Source organism: Natator depressus, chromosome 2 (genome assembly GCF_965152275.1).
Source record: "Natator depressus isolate rNatDep1 chromosome 2, rNatDep2.hap1, whole genome shotgun sequence".
NCBI classification, from domain to species: Eukaryota; Metazoa; Chordata; order Testudines; family Cheloniidae; genus Natator; species Natator depressus.
In genome coordinates this window covers 59,409,831-59,424,078 of record NC_134235.1, presented here as the reverse complement: position 1 = coordinate 59,424,078, position 14,248 = coordinate 59,409,831, and the positions used below count along the sequence as shown (strand labels likewise).

At 38.6% G+C, this 14,248-nt stretch overlaps 1 protein-coding gene across 2 annotated transcripts in view; it reads right to left on the bottom strand.

Annotated features, from left to right (window-relative positions):
- ARFGEF1 (ARF guanine nucleotide exchange factor 1) overlaps positions 1 to 14,248 on the bottom strand; it is a 183,734-nt gene that overhangs the window by 78,876 nt on the left and 90,610 nt on the right. The window contains exons 6-9 of one of the 2 annotated variants that reach the window (XM_074944269.1): positions 10,175 to 10,505; positions 9,517 to 9,630; positions 8,467 to 8,639; positions 6,910 to 7,043 (exon numbers count right to left, since the gene is read on the bottom strand). In XM_074944269.1, the coding sequence (XP_074800370.1) occupies positions 6,910 to 7,043; positions 8,467 to 8,639; positions 9,517 to 9,630; positions 10,175 to 10,505 (752 nt within the window). The remainder of the gene's footprint in view (positions 1 to 6,909; positions 7,044 to 8,466; positions 8,640 to 9,516; positions 9,631 to 10,174; positions 10,506 to 14,248) is intronic. The other variant, XM_074944270.1, reaches the window with a different exon arrangement.

The window sequence follows — 14,248 nt, the reverse complement described above, 5'->3', positions numbered from 1 at the left end:
ACCTCTGCACCTTAGCAAGAATCACTACAGGGAAGCCTCTAATTCCAGTATACCCAATGACATTTAACTGTTTTTAAAGTAGTATTTTCTTAGGAGTGAAGAACAGCTCATTCTCACTTCTTAGGTAAACATATTTGACTACTAAAAAGACAAAATTTGGGCCCTGACCAACAGTATATAATAAATGGAGATGCAGCTGCAGTTTAGGGAATTAAGGGACAAATTGCAACGAGTGTGAATAAGTCAAAACCACTCCCATTTGGATTTTGCGCTAGCCAAATAAATGTGACTTCCTCCAATAGTCACTCTAAAAGTCCGGACTGCTGTGGTAATTACATTCTGGTAATTGTCTTGGGAACTAATGCTATACACAGAGGAAGCATGCTGTCTTAAAACTAGAGGTATGAATGTCAGAAAAGTTTGATTAACGATAGAATTTTTGTGTGTGTGTGTGTGTGTGTGTGGGCGGCGGGGGGAACAAGAGAGAATATTTGCACCCTTAAGGGTGATGGGATCCATGAAGTGTCCTGGATTGTAACATGCCTCTCCTTTAGGTTTATCAGATTTATCCTTATTTCTGGATGTCAGAGAGAAAAAATGAGCAGGTGGCTTTTATGGAGAGCAAGACCATGGACTTGTGAAAGTATGGCTTATATTGAAGACATATTTGTTGCTAGTTTCCATTTGTCAGATATGAAGAATACTGGAAAGAGATCCCCAGATAGTACTGATCTAGGAGGTAACAAGATATGGTACAGGTTTCTATCAGTCAAACATCTGAGATCCATAACACCTCTAATTCTGTTATATTCTGTAAATAATTAGTCAATTGTGTTATACTCACTTTGAGAATGTTACAACCTGGCCCGGTACCACTCTACTGTCACCAGTCTGTTGCAAATGGATCCCAACACTGGTTCCCATGTGCTTCCAAGCCAACTGGAGCCGAGTAAAGTCTAGTCGCTGTTTCTAGCTCTGGTACCCAAGGGCATACTCCCAGGCTCTGATATCTTGTCTGACATCTTTTCCTTGGGATATGGGTTGCTGCTGTCCAGTCATGCTAGTCTCCAAAAATCAGTCAGACTTCCCAACCCCACAGTTGCTTACCTATGCTCCTCCACAGCTCCACTTGGCTGTGGTCACTCTGGGCTTCTAATTCAACTCCTTTGGAGACAAATGTGTCAGGAAAGCCCCGACACAGAGTAGCACCCCCCAACATAGAGTCTGACCCTTTCCATGCCTTGGAAGCTCTAGCTCTTTCCCCTTTGTCATGTTTGCCCCACCAGCATGGTTATAAAATAAGCTAGGATAATTTCAAAACCACTGTGGATCACCACCTTTTCTACAGATATGAAGTCACACATCAACCTTTGCTAAATTAAAAGTAAAATCCCCTCATTTGTTAGCATCATAAAAAAGCAGATTCTGTACCAGATGTCACATGTACATAGAAATACACAAATATTTTGAATATCATGAATTATTTTTTATTCTTAAAGTTGAGGAAAAGCTAAAAAGATCCTTTCCCTGCTCTTAACAGAAATTTAAACTTACTGTGAAAATACACAACAATGTTCACCTAACTTTTTTCTCTCCAAGATTCATTTTTGTAACCATACTATTTGTTTAAATTTGAGCATGTGACCAATTGCAATTATGTATTTTGTTTGACAATACAGAGAGTAAGAATCAAGTGTCTTTATGGAAACAAACTACTTCCAGAATGGTCTGCTGAATCAAATAATATGTTCACATTATGTACTTTTCCAGTCGTATTAATGAGGTGTTGAATACTGAATTTCAACTAAGCCTCTTGAGTTTAGTTAGCTAATTTGTAAATCTTCTGTGCAATAAGTATTCTGCCTCTCTAGAAACAATGAAGTACCAGTACCATTTCTCTGTCTATCAAAAACCAACAGGTTTGATTTTAGTTTTTGCTGACTATTGCAGGGATTTTCTCTGAATTTCTCCTGACCCTTGTTCAAAGTAAAGGAATAACAGTCACAAGTTCCTATTTTATCATCTTACAATACTATCATTTCAGAAAACTGAACCACTCCTATTGGGCATCCAGTAGATTTTACAGAGGACTCATAGAAGACAAATACTGCCAAAAAGCAATTCTTGGATGCAAATCACAGTGAAAAACATATATAAACAAACTTAGGCCACAGAGCTCATGATTAAAAATTCATTCTTGTTTTTTTCTGGGAATTGAGAAAGATACTCTAGTCTTTAGGAGTTTCCTGCTCATTTTCAAGGTACTGTAGACCTACACGTAAAAGGAGTTTAATTAGAAGACAGTCTCTTGCAACACTTTTGATTTTTATATTATCTTTCATCAGAAGATATCAAGTCACTTTATAACTACAATCCCAGTCCTGCAGCTTGTTGACCTCAGTGGGACTCCAAAGGTTGTAATGATCTGCACGTGTATAACAAGCTTAAGGATCAAGGCCAAATAATTAAATTTTAGAACATCCCTGTGACAAAAAGAGGTATCTCCATTTCATTCTACAAGGAAAGATGAGTTAGAAGTGTCAAATGACTTGTCTAAGGTCATACAGGAAATCTGTGGCAGAGCTAGGAATAAAATCCAGATCTTGACTCTCAGTATTTGTGCTTTTAACAACAAGGCTTCCTCTCCAATAACTCTGTTGATATTCATGAAGACTTATTTTTCAGTAAACATGTTTTCAGTTTATTTTAACTATTTTTTTCCTCTGTTTCTCTTTGTTTTAAACATTACTGGAATTTTCTCTTGATATATTTGTGTGTCTGTTCTCAGTCTTGCTTTTTCACTACCTGATTTTCCAAAAACATTTTTTTTTTTACTTTAGAATTCTCTAAAGTGATCTTAGGTAAACTGCTAATCATTTATTTTTAAAATGTTGCCATTATCTTATCCTCTACTCCCCCCACTAAAAACATGTTTGAAATGGCTGACAAGCCTTCAACGCTTTAGAACCGGAGAGCAATTCCAGGCATTACTCCAAATGTAGGACATCTTTGAATGTCCTGGCAGCTGTTTCTTTTTGTCCCAAATGTCATTTCCTTCAATTTACCCTATGCAGAGAGCTTAATTGGTCCTAATTTGCATGTCAAGGACTCTAGGGATTAAAAGGATGGATTCCAAGTGCCTCAGCAGCTACTGCTGCCCTCCAGGAGTAGGTTAACCCATTACTGCCTTTGGTAAATCTAGTTTCTTAATCTCAGACAGACAGTTTAACAAAAGTCATATGTCAGAATTTAAGTTTTCTTTCTGGCATCTATGCAGACCAATTCCCAAGGGGAGCGAAAACCAAACACTGTTCTCAACTGATATTATTCTTTCCTTTAGTTTAGACGGGAGACTGAATACATCTCTAAGGCGCTAATAATCCAGTGTCAAGTTTTACAGCAGAAACAGCGACCATGCAGTCTGGGGGATGGATAACCAGAATCTTATTGTAGAACTTTGGATGAGAATATTACAACCTTTTTTCTGATCCTACAAACTATTGTTCTACTTGTTGAAAAATCACTAGTATCCTGGACTATTCCAAAGTTACGACATCAGTGGTAGCAGCATTTCCTGACTGTATTCAAGGACATCATCTCTCCCTAAAGAGCTACATTTAGAATTCATCATCACAGGCAATCCATTTCTTTGATACAACTTCCCTTTAAACTGAATTGGATGGTCAATACTTATTCACACTTAAAGAGACATTTAAAGGAGTCAGTAGTTGTCTTATCTTTATTCAAAACTTCAAAATCCTCTCTCTCAATATATTAGAAACTACTACTTTCAAAGAATCTTGCATGCACACATAGTGGAGTAGTGTCACACTTTTCTAAGCACTCAGTATGGTGTCCCATTTTCAAAGATTTATGGGTTGGCCATTATAATTAGAACTATGAGAAAGCAAGGTCTGGATACACAGAAATGATCTTCATAAATGATCTGGAGGATGGTGTGGATTGCACTCATCAAATTTGCGGATGATACTAAACTGGGAAGAGTGGTAGATACGCTGGAGGGCAGGGATAGGATACAGAGGGACCTAGACAAATTGGAGGACTGGGCCAAAAGAAATCTGATGAGGTTCAATAAGGATAAGTGCAGGGTCCTGCACTTAGGACGGAAGAACCCAATGCACAGCTACAGACTAGGGACCGAATGGCTAGACAGCAGTTCTGCGGAAAAGGACCTAGGGGTTACAGTGGATGAGAAGCTGGATATGAGTCAGCAGTGTGCCCTTGTTGCCAAGAAGGCCAATGGCATTTTGGGATGTATAAGTAGGGGCACAGCGAGCAGATCGAGGGACGTGATCGTTCCCCTCTATTCGACATTGGTGAGGCCTCATCTGGAGTACTGTGTCCAGTTTTGGGCCCCACACTACAAGAAGGATGTGGATAAATTGGAGAGAGTCCAGTGAAGGGCAACAAAAATGATTTGGGGTCTGGAACACATGACTTATGAGGAGAGACTGAGGGAACTGGGATTGTTTAGTCTGCAGAAGAGAAGAATGAGGGGGGATTTGACAGCTGCTTTCAACTACCTGAGAGGTGGTTCCAGAGAGGATGGTTCTAGACTATTCTCAGTGGTAGAAGAGGTCAGGACAAGGAGTAATGGTCTCAAGTTGCAGTGGGGGAGGTTTAGGTTGGATATTAGGAAAAACTTTTTCATTAGGAGGGTGGTGAAACACTGGAATGCGTTATCTAGGGAGGTGGTAGAATCTCCTTCCTTAGAAGTTTTTAAGGTCAGGCTTGACAAAGCCCTGGCTGGGATGATTTGATTGGGGATTGGTCATGCTTTGAGCAGGGGGTTGGACTTGATGACCTCCTGAGGTCCCTTCCAACCCTGATGTTCTATGATTCTATGAAATCCCTAAAATTGTGAAAGAGGGCTTCTGGGGTTATCCAGGTGCACTGTCCACTCCCTTCCAGTTTTATCCCCTCTGCAGCTCAGAGTGGTACCCTCCACAACTTTTGTAGCTATTTGCAAAATAAAACTGAAATGAGCTTAGGGCAATTCATGATGTAGGGTCAAATGGGAGCCAGGAGAATATTAATGACTACCCAAGCACGAGGCATGGGTTTCAGGTTTTGAAAAGCATGAGAGATAAAAGAGACTGGGTGGTCCAGATTATTTAATATATTTTCCCCTCATTTTTCACATTTTCCTATGGGTGAAGATCCTAATCTCCCAATATAGTTGAGAAGTCTGCTCTAACAAAACTAAATTTCTCTGAAATTGAGGGTTCCCTCTACTAGACGTGTAGAAACTTGATAGGTAAAGGCTTTAACGCAGGTATCCTTGTGTATATGCGCCAGACATTAACTTATGGATTGGTTACTTTTGTCTGAAGTAGCCTTTGGTAGCTGGTTCTCTATTAATTCCTTCCCTGTGCTATCTCCAAAGGACCACGATAATCTAACAGAAATAAAAAGAAAGGAAATCTCCTCACTAATATTGAATTCAATCATCTCTGCTTCGGCTGAGTCGTTATACCAGGTGGTACTGGAGACAGCACCAAAGTGCGATTGGTGTGCTTTTCATATCTTGCTACAGAAGATGGTGCTGATGACTATTCCGGCTCAGCTCTGGAGTCCTTGTGTTTCACAGGCACTGTGTTCAGCGTTGATGCCACAGCCAGTCTAGGTTGTTTACCTGACAGCTTCTCAGTACATGGTATAGTCTTCTTAGCTGATGCTGGAGTCTTGGTACTGAAGGGGATGGGAGTCTCAGTGCTACCCACATTGGGATGCAAGGTCTCCTAAGACCCAGATCAAAGGGGTGACTTTCCCCTTCTCTTTTCCCATTCTGGAGAAAGGGGACTTTTCTTCTTTGAGGGTCTAGATAGAAGGGACCCAAGGATCTACTGTCACACCAAAGACAGTCACCTGAAGTCTGTGAGCAACCAGATCCAAAGTATGGGGGTGAATCAGACCCGGGGTCTCAGAGAGCACTCCATCACCAGGTGCTTCAGTCGGCCTTCCCTCAGCTTCTTACATCTGCTTTTAAGCCTGTGCAGATCTTACATTAGGAGGAGACGTGAGTCTCCCCCAGGCAGCAAAGGCCACTTGAATGACTGTCGCTGTGAAGGGAAGACCTATAGCTGGTCTAGCAGGGTTTGATGCCCAGGGTCTTGGACATAATCTGTACTTGAGGCCCTGGACCAAGATCAGAGTTTTTAAAAAAAAAATGGAATGACAGTGGATCTATCCCCTTCCTACACACCTTTGTACCACAGCATGAAGATGTCTAGGGCACAGGTGCAGCCCTACAGACACTGCTGATGAAAATCTCCAACCCAAGAGTACATGGGTTTGTGCACAAAAGGACACTATTTGAAGAAGTACTGTAGTGAAAGTACTCCTTAAGAGAATCTTATGTCCTCATTCCCAGACAACAATCTGAATTTTGATTATTTTATTTTCCTTTCTATTGTCTGGGAAAAGCAATACTGTTCACAAGTTGCAACAATCTAGAAAGAGTAAGAGAAAATAAACTTACAAATAAAATATTTGTCTTTCAGTCATCACACATTAAAAAGTTATCAAATATTAAAAAGCCTTTAATCAAACCTTGGACTTCATAGTTTGGAAGTGGTTTGTAATTAAAAAGTGATGACTTAGTCTACCAATAAAATAATGACTAGATAGAAAAGCGTAGGCTTATAAGCCATGTAAAGTGGTTAAAACTTATCAGAGAACAGAGCAGAAAGAGAGATGCTGCCATTTAACATACAAAAAATACATTAAAAATAAAGTACAGCTCAGTGGAAACTTTCAGATGATGTGGCTTTTCTGTCAAAATTGCTAACAATTTGTTTCTCAACAGCAGAAGACCCTTATCATTTGTGTTCATTTTCATTTTTTAGCATCAAAGTGTTTTCATAAAAGAAAATCATGCTGACTTACTTTGGATCTGGTGGCCCATCTGACAGTGGCTTCATAGAGAGTTTACACAGTGACCTGAATACTAGGAAGGCATCCTTTTGTAAAATGTGGGAAAACTTAGCACCAGGCGTAGGTCCTGAAGAATTTCCAGATTCCTAAAGAAGTTAACATATTTCAGAATTCCATTTTGCATTAGCAGCGTGTAGGGAAATCCCCACCTCCTAGCAACGAGAAGTTATGATATTGTACAAATACGACAAAATGTTAAATGTAATTTAAGGTCTCCAGACTAAGTTTTAAAAATGTAGTTTGACAATTTAGTTAAAATGGACCTGAAGAAAACATTAATAAAACTGACAACCCAGTAAAGTTAAGTGTCATCCCTGAAGATGTAAAGTCAGAGCCAATAAGTAAAGTGTGGACAGGTCAAATTTATAGAAGACAACTGAGACCATACTGCCCTCACTCAGGGCTCCTAGAAAATAAAAAACTTTTAGAAAGAAAAGTAACGGTAACATCAACTATAATTATACTAGTGGGTTACATGAGAATATTTACACAGTCATAAAGCCTTGGCATAATTTATAATGTCTTGTTATAGTCTTTATATATATGGTGGATGGCAAAAACTTTTAGAATAAAATATTCACTTTTTTCTATTTACCAACTTCTGGTGATGCTATAAATGCCATTATCACTTCTAAAGAGGATATGGTAAGTCTTATCAGAGACATATGCTGTGCAACTAAAAGATAACAGCATCTCTTTAAACATTAAAGCATGCTTAGGGATGGAAAGAATATACTTTAAACTGGTTCACATTGGCAGTAAACTGCCAGTACAGATCTCTGTGCCCATGGAGCATGTTTTTTTAAGCCAACGGGATTCTACACATGTGCAGGGATTCGTGCTGCCAGATCTCAATGCAAGATAGGGAGAGTTATTTTATTTCTCGCTATTACAAAAGCTTAAAACCGAAAAATGAGGTGTGCATTAAAATAATTATTTTCAATGAAAATTCAAAATCAAATCCTCCCAATCATAGATATAAGGTATGGCATAGCTCAAATCACTACCATTAGGGCACACTGTAAGGTGCAGGGTTTTTTTGTTTTGTTTTTTAACGGACATTTGAAAACAAGGGAGAATTGTACAGGGAGAGCTGGTAATGGGTTTTATACATTGGTACTGATAACTCTCCAACATTTCTGAAGTTATTTTTATGTTATGGAAGAAGCACATAGAACATAAAGATAGGTGTCCTTTTAGGCATTTATATAAATCCGAAGAAAGTTAAATTCTGTGTTATAATTTGAGCATCTACCTTCTGTAGTGAAAATGTTTGCTGCCCTGCATGTAACTTGCTTGCAAAAGTCTTAAACAGCAGTCAAAGAAGAATATAGTAAATTAAAAAAAAATAAAATAAAAATGCCTGAGACTCCTTTAATAGCGATTTATTTTATACAGTTATATTAAGACGTGTTGTCTGCACAAACGTAAGAGAAACAGATTATTATTATTAAAAAGAAACAGATAATTATTTTCTTTGCATGCTTCAACATTTATTTCCTTTAGTACCTGAGTGTCATTGGAAGAGACAGATAACCTGTCATCAGGTAAAGATGGTGTATATGCAACAGAGATTGGAGTCCCTGGAATTCCATTTGCCTGAATATTTTCACTGTCACTGCCATCTTCTAAAGTTCCAATTGTGCCATCTGCACTTCCACTTTCAGCAGTCCCTTCTACATCTAATGGGGGAAAAAAAGCAAAATATCATGCAAAAATATACAATATTTAAATTTAAAATTAGAAAGAATTTTTTTTTATTAAGTCAACTAGAAGTTCAGTGCGCTAAGATTAAAAGCAGCATAGGGCCCAATCCTACAAGGTATTGAATTTATATTACTGTGAAATCTTTTTGGTAAATAGTAAGTTCACCAAATTCACCAAAAATTGCATTTTTCAGGGCATCAAAACCATTCAATGAATTTGAATAGAATTAAATAAAATTTCAGACAAAAAACCAAAAAAAAAAAACCCCCAAAATTCAGAAATGTCAAGTCAAGTCAACATTTCATTATGAAAATGTCACTCAAAATTTGAAATGGTTTCATATTGACCCAAAAGAATTTTTTTTGTTTCGGCAAGAAAAAAAATTCAGTTTCAGTTCAAAACAAAACCATTTCAGCAGAAACAAAACATTTTTAACTGAGCTATAAATGGACATTTTGAATATTTAGTTTTTCATTAATGATTTGAAGAAGAATTGTAAAGAACTCACAAGTGTAGAAACAAAATGGAAGTGGAGATATAAATGCAGTCAGAAATCTAAAATACTGATTATAGCTGAAAATTAAGCAAATTATCACACCTAAAAAATTCCCCCTCAGTTAAGGTAAATAGAAAAAAGCCCCACTCTAGTTCATTTTATTGAAAAGTGGCACAGTTTAAAGTGGGTCAGCTGAAAGACTACCTCAGAAAGTAAACATGAAATTAAAATGGTTTAGAATTGTTTTTTATTTTAAACATACAAAAATGGTTAAAGGAATCCTTAATGAGTGCTTAGGCAAAAGTGATTGCAGAACGAAGCTGGCAGTATATAAATTTTAAAAGTGAGTATGATACCTCCAACTATTATGTTCACCATTTCCTGCACAATACTCTGTACAATATCTTGTGCCTTTTCTTCACACTCATTGTTTTCTCCATCATACGTTCCCACATCACTTTTAGACAGAGCTTCCAAAAAAAAAAAAAAAAAAGCAAAGCAGGAAAGATATTATTGACAAGCACTAAAGTCAATCAAGAAGGTTTTAAACACAATATTATATATTAAAAAACCCAGAACAAGACAGCAGTATTGAATGGTCAAATGTACTTTTCTTTTCACAGGTAAGAAGATTGAAATATGTTTTGGTAAGGGAAGAAGAGGGGAGTACATTAGTTATCCTTAGAGATAATTTAAGTAGTAATTGTGTAAATTTGTGAAAAATACTTAAAGAATATATGTTAACATTTCAATGGGCTTAGGGTGAAAAAACAAAGGTTGACATGTTTATATTTTGCAATATGTGGCTGCACATTTGTGATTACCTGGGTGCAAGCATGCATCTAGACTGCAGTGACCAGAACAGATGTAATTTATTTGTGACTGAAATATGTTGTAAAGATAAAATGTTAACAGCGGTAGCAAGGGCAACTGATATTTGTATACTATTCTTAACTGTATTTTACTAACTGGAAACAGAATAATCTTCCATTAAATTGCTCAGCCCTTAAGTACCATAAAACTCCACACCCTCTTCCTCCTCACTGAGACCAACCACACAGTGATTACTTTCTGCTGCTGCAGCCTGGTCAGCTTCTGTCTGTTCATTTTCTGCACTGTAAATATCAGATCCATTTGCTGCTTCTGTATCTTCTTGAAGGCTCTTGTTCACATCATTTGTGCTGTGGTCAAGTTCTCCTTCATGTTCTTGGGGGAGCTGATCGACTGTCTGTGACGGAAGATGTCTCAGCTGAGGTGATTCGGGTTCATGATGGCTTAAGGGTGACTGCTGTAGATGGTGCTGTTGTCGGTGTCTTTCCTTTTCCATCTGTTTGGCTTCCTGGAGCTAGAAATAGATTAAGTATTCACCAATACACATTTTGTTAAAAATAAGATGCTGTTTATGAATGGAAAAACAAACAAAAAAATGTAATATGAGCAGTATACCTTAATTTGTGCTGGATAATAAAATTTTATCTTTAGTAAAATAGTCAACAATGTTCAAATATTTTCTTATTGTATCTATTTACATCCTGCCAGGCTACATTAGTGAATGAATCTACTTCTATTGGTAGTACATTTGCTTATGTTGTATTTGTAGACCTGCTGTGACAGGGTGAGCTTACCCTTTAAGAGGGTTAAGGCTAAGCTACCCCACCTGTGCCACACTGAGCTTGCCTCCCCAGGTGGTGGAGAGGAGTGCTGAAGCTATAGGACAGGTAGATCAGGTGACTAAACCAGGCCTGCTGGAGGGATAAGAACAGCTTGTGAGAAATCTTGGAGCAGAACTCTGGGGTAGGACCAAACAAAGAGGGACGTCCAAGGAGAGCAGCCATGGGAGTCAGTACTCTACAAAAGAGCTGAAGGGCTGAAAATATTGGAAGAGGTGTAGTACTAAAAATATTTGTTAATGGCTGCATTGTTGATACGGGGACAGAAATCACCAAGGAAATTCTAGCACTGGTACTAACCTCTGAATCTTAACATTACAACCATTAATCAAGATTTTTTAATACTACAGATCTTTATACTAATACTGTATACTACTTACAAATACTATTTACAAACAGAACCATATAATGCACATGAGCATGACATTCTTCAGTAAGTGATCTCTATCCCGGACTCTTCTGGTTACAAGCAAAAAGTCTTCAGTTGCTAGACCCTCTCTATGGCAGAATGTGTGTGTTAAGTAATTATATCCCTTTTTTAACTTGCTGATTAAATAATTGCCTCTACCCTTATAAGCAATCACTTTAAAAAATGGGTTTGAGATGTGTCTCAAGAGTCAGATGCGAAGTGGAAGATCAGTTTAATTCAAATGAAGATTCATAGATATTAAGGTCAGAAGGGACCATTATGATCATCTAGTCTGACCTCCTGCACAATGCAGGCCACAGAATCTCACCCACCCACTCCTGCGATAAACCTCTCACCTATGTCTGAGCTACTGAAGTCCTCAAATCATGGTTTAAAGACTTCAAGGAGCAGAGAATCCTCCAACAAGTGACCCATGCCCCATGCTACAGAGGAAGGTGAAAAACCTCCAGGGCCTTTTCCAATCTGCCCTGGAGGAAAATTCCTTCCTGACCCCAAATATGGTGATCAGCTGAACCCTGAGCATATGGGCAAGATTCACCAGCCAGATACCCAGGAAAGAATTCTCTGTAGTAACTCAGATCCCACCCCATCTAACATCCCATCACAGGCCATTGGGCCTATTTACCATGAATAGTTAAAGATCAATTAATTACCAAAATCATGTTATCCCATCACACCATCTCCTCCATAAACTTATCGAGTTTAATCTTAAAGCTAGATAGATTTTTTGCCCCCACTACTTCCCTTGGAAGGCTATTCCAAAACTTCACTCCTCTGGTGGTTAGAAACCTTCGTCTAATTTCTAGTCTAAACTTCCCAATGACCAGTTTATGTCCATTAGTTCTTGTGTCCACATTGGTACTGAGCTTAAATAATTCCTCTCCCTCTCCAGTATTTATCCCTCTGATATATTTATAGAGAGCAATCATATCTCCCCACAACCTTCTTTTGGTTAGGCTAAACAAGCCAAGCTCCTTGAGTCTCCTTTCATAAGACAGGTTTTCCATTCCTTGGATCATCCCAGTAGCCCTTCTCTGTAGCTGTTCCAGTTTGAATTCATCCTTCTTAAACATGGGAGACCAGAACTGCACACAGGAATAGTCTGGAGAATTTAGAGAGACCCCCTCTTTATGGGATGTTAATGTAATCCTTTCCTGGCCTATGAAGCGTCCTTCTGAGAAACTTAATATGTGTGAAAGAGCAGGGAAGGAACATTTTCCCTATAAAGTGACAGCCATGGTTGGAAGACAACACTGCTCTTTCCTGATTACCACTGGTGAGTGAATTTAACAAGCAAAGAAGTATAGGCATTGGTCCTCCATTCTCTGAAATGAGAGCGCGGGAGTAAGACAATACAAACACCTCACCTACTAGCAAAAATGGAAGATGAGAATAGGAAGTGTTCATCCCTATCGTCAGCCTGGAAAAGGAGTGATGTCTCCTCCCCACTCTCCCAGCAAGGTAAAGAAAGGGAACAAAGCTTATCTACTGGCAAATGTTGATGCAAGAAGTAAGGCCCTATTTCTCCCAACCCGATTCGAAACCCAGACCTTCACGATTCTGAACCCAGCACTGGTACTGCCCCTAAATCCCAATGAGGAGGCCTCAGTCTTCAGTTTTAGCCTCTGAGTATCACGTGCCTGAAACGTCATTCCCTGCCGATAACTACAACTACACAGCTGACACCTAAAAGCCAGTTCACGTAAGTGCTCAACGGCTCAGCTTTTTTTTGAACAATATCTGACAGCAGTCATACCACGTATTGATAAGCAGTTTCTATTCAGAAACTAAATGAGCAAACTAATGAATTTAGATCACTGGATGACTCAAACACTATTCAATCTGAAAGAAAATTGCTTGCTAATATTCACAAACTAACAGAAAAAATACTGGTCTCTTCAGGAAAGAGCAATGAAGTCAAGCACTTCTAGGATCTGACTTTCCTTCTGTTTCCTGTGGCAATTAAGCCAACATTGCTTTGCTTTATTAACTACTCTGCTATCAGTAGCACAGAGCATGGGGCACAAGAAGCAGCAGACTCAGCTCACCACTTTCACTGCAAACGATGGCAATACTCTGTAGGCATCTGTTAGGGGGATTATTACACTGATTAAAAGATCATCAAGGGCGCAAAGTCAATCATTCAGAAGTTAGGAAATGCCAGAATTATGGTTGCTTGTGTAACCTTAATTTGGCCCTGTTGCACTTATGCATTATGATACAGTCATTAAATATGTGATCACACCTTTTTTTCCCCACAAGACCCCTGCCTAGTCAGTGCACACGATGGATGGTGCTCAATTAAAGAGCAGCTATTCAATATTTTGTTTTCTCCTTAATGCATGTTCAGTGCATGGTCCCCATGCCTTATTTATTGCACACTACTCAAACTCTGCTATGAAGACAAAATTAGTTTCTTCGTGGGCTTTTCTATAGCACTCCTCACTATAGTATGAAAGCTTCTGAAATATTAATGAATTTGCTTTAACGACACCCCTATGAGGTGAGTTGGGATTATTAGCTCCCCATCTGTAAAATGGGGGTAAGGCACAGAAAGAATAAAGGTAAATGTGTCCACTACTTCTAGGTGCTCAACATGAGAAGGCTAGAGCTTATTTTTCAGAGTACTTTGCATTATACAGCATTTTATATGTTCAAAGCACAACTCCCACTGACTTCAACTGCAGATGTGAGTCCACTGCACTTTTTCAAATCAGACCCCAGGATTTCAAGTTAGGCATTCAAAAGGTCACAGTTAGTGAAAACCTAGGCAAATCATTTTTCATAACATCACATAGGAATTCTGTGGCAGAGGCAGGACAGAATCCAATTCCTCAGGGTGGCATTCAACTACCTAAACCAGGACGCCATGTTTTATTTCTGCAACCCCTGCCTCATTCACTACACATTTTCCAAATTCTACAACAGAGTTAGGGTTCCTACAATAGTCTCCTTCGCTTACATAATCTTGATTCATTCACTCAGAGC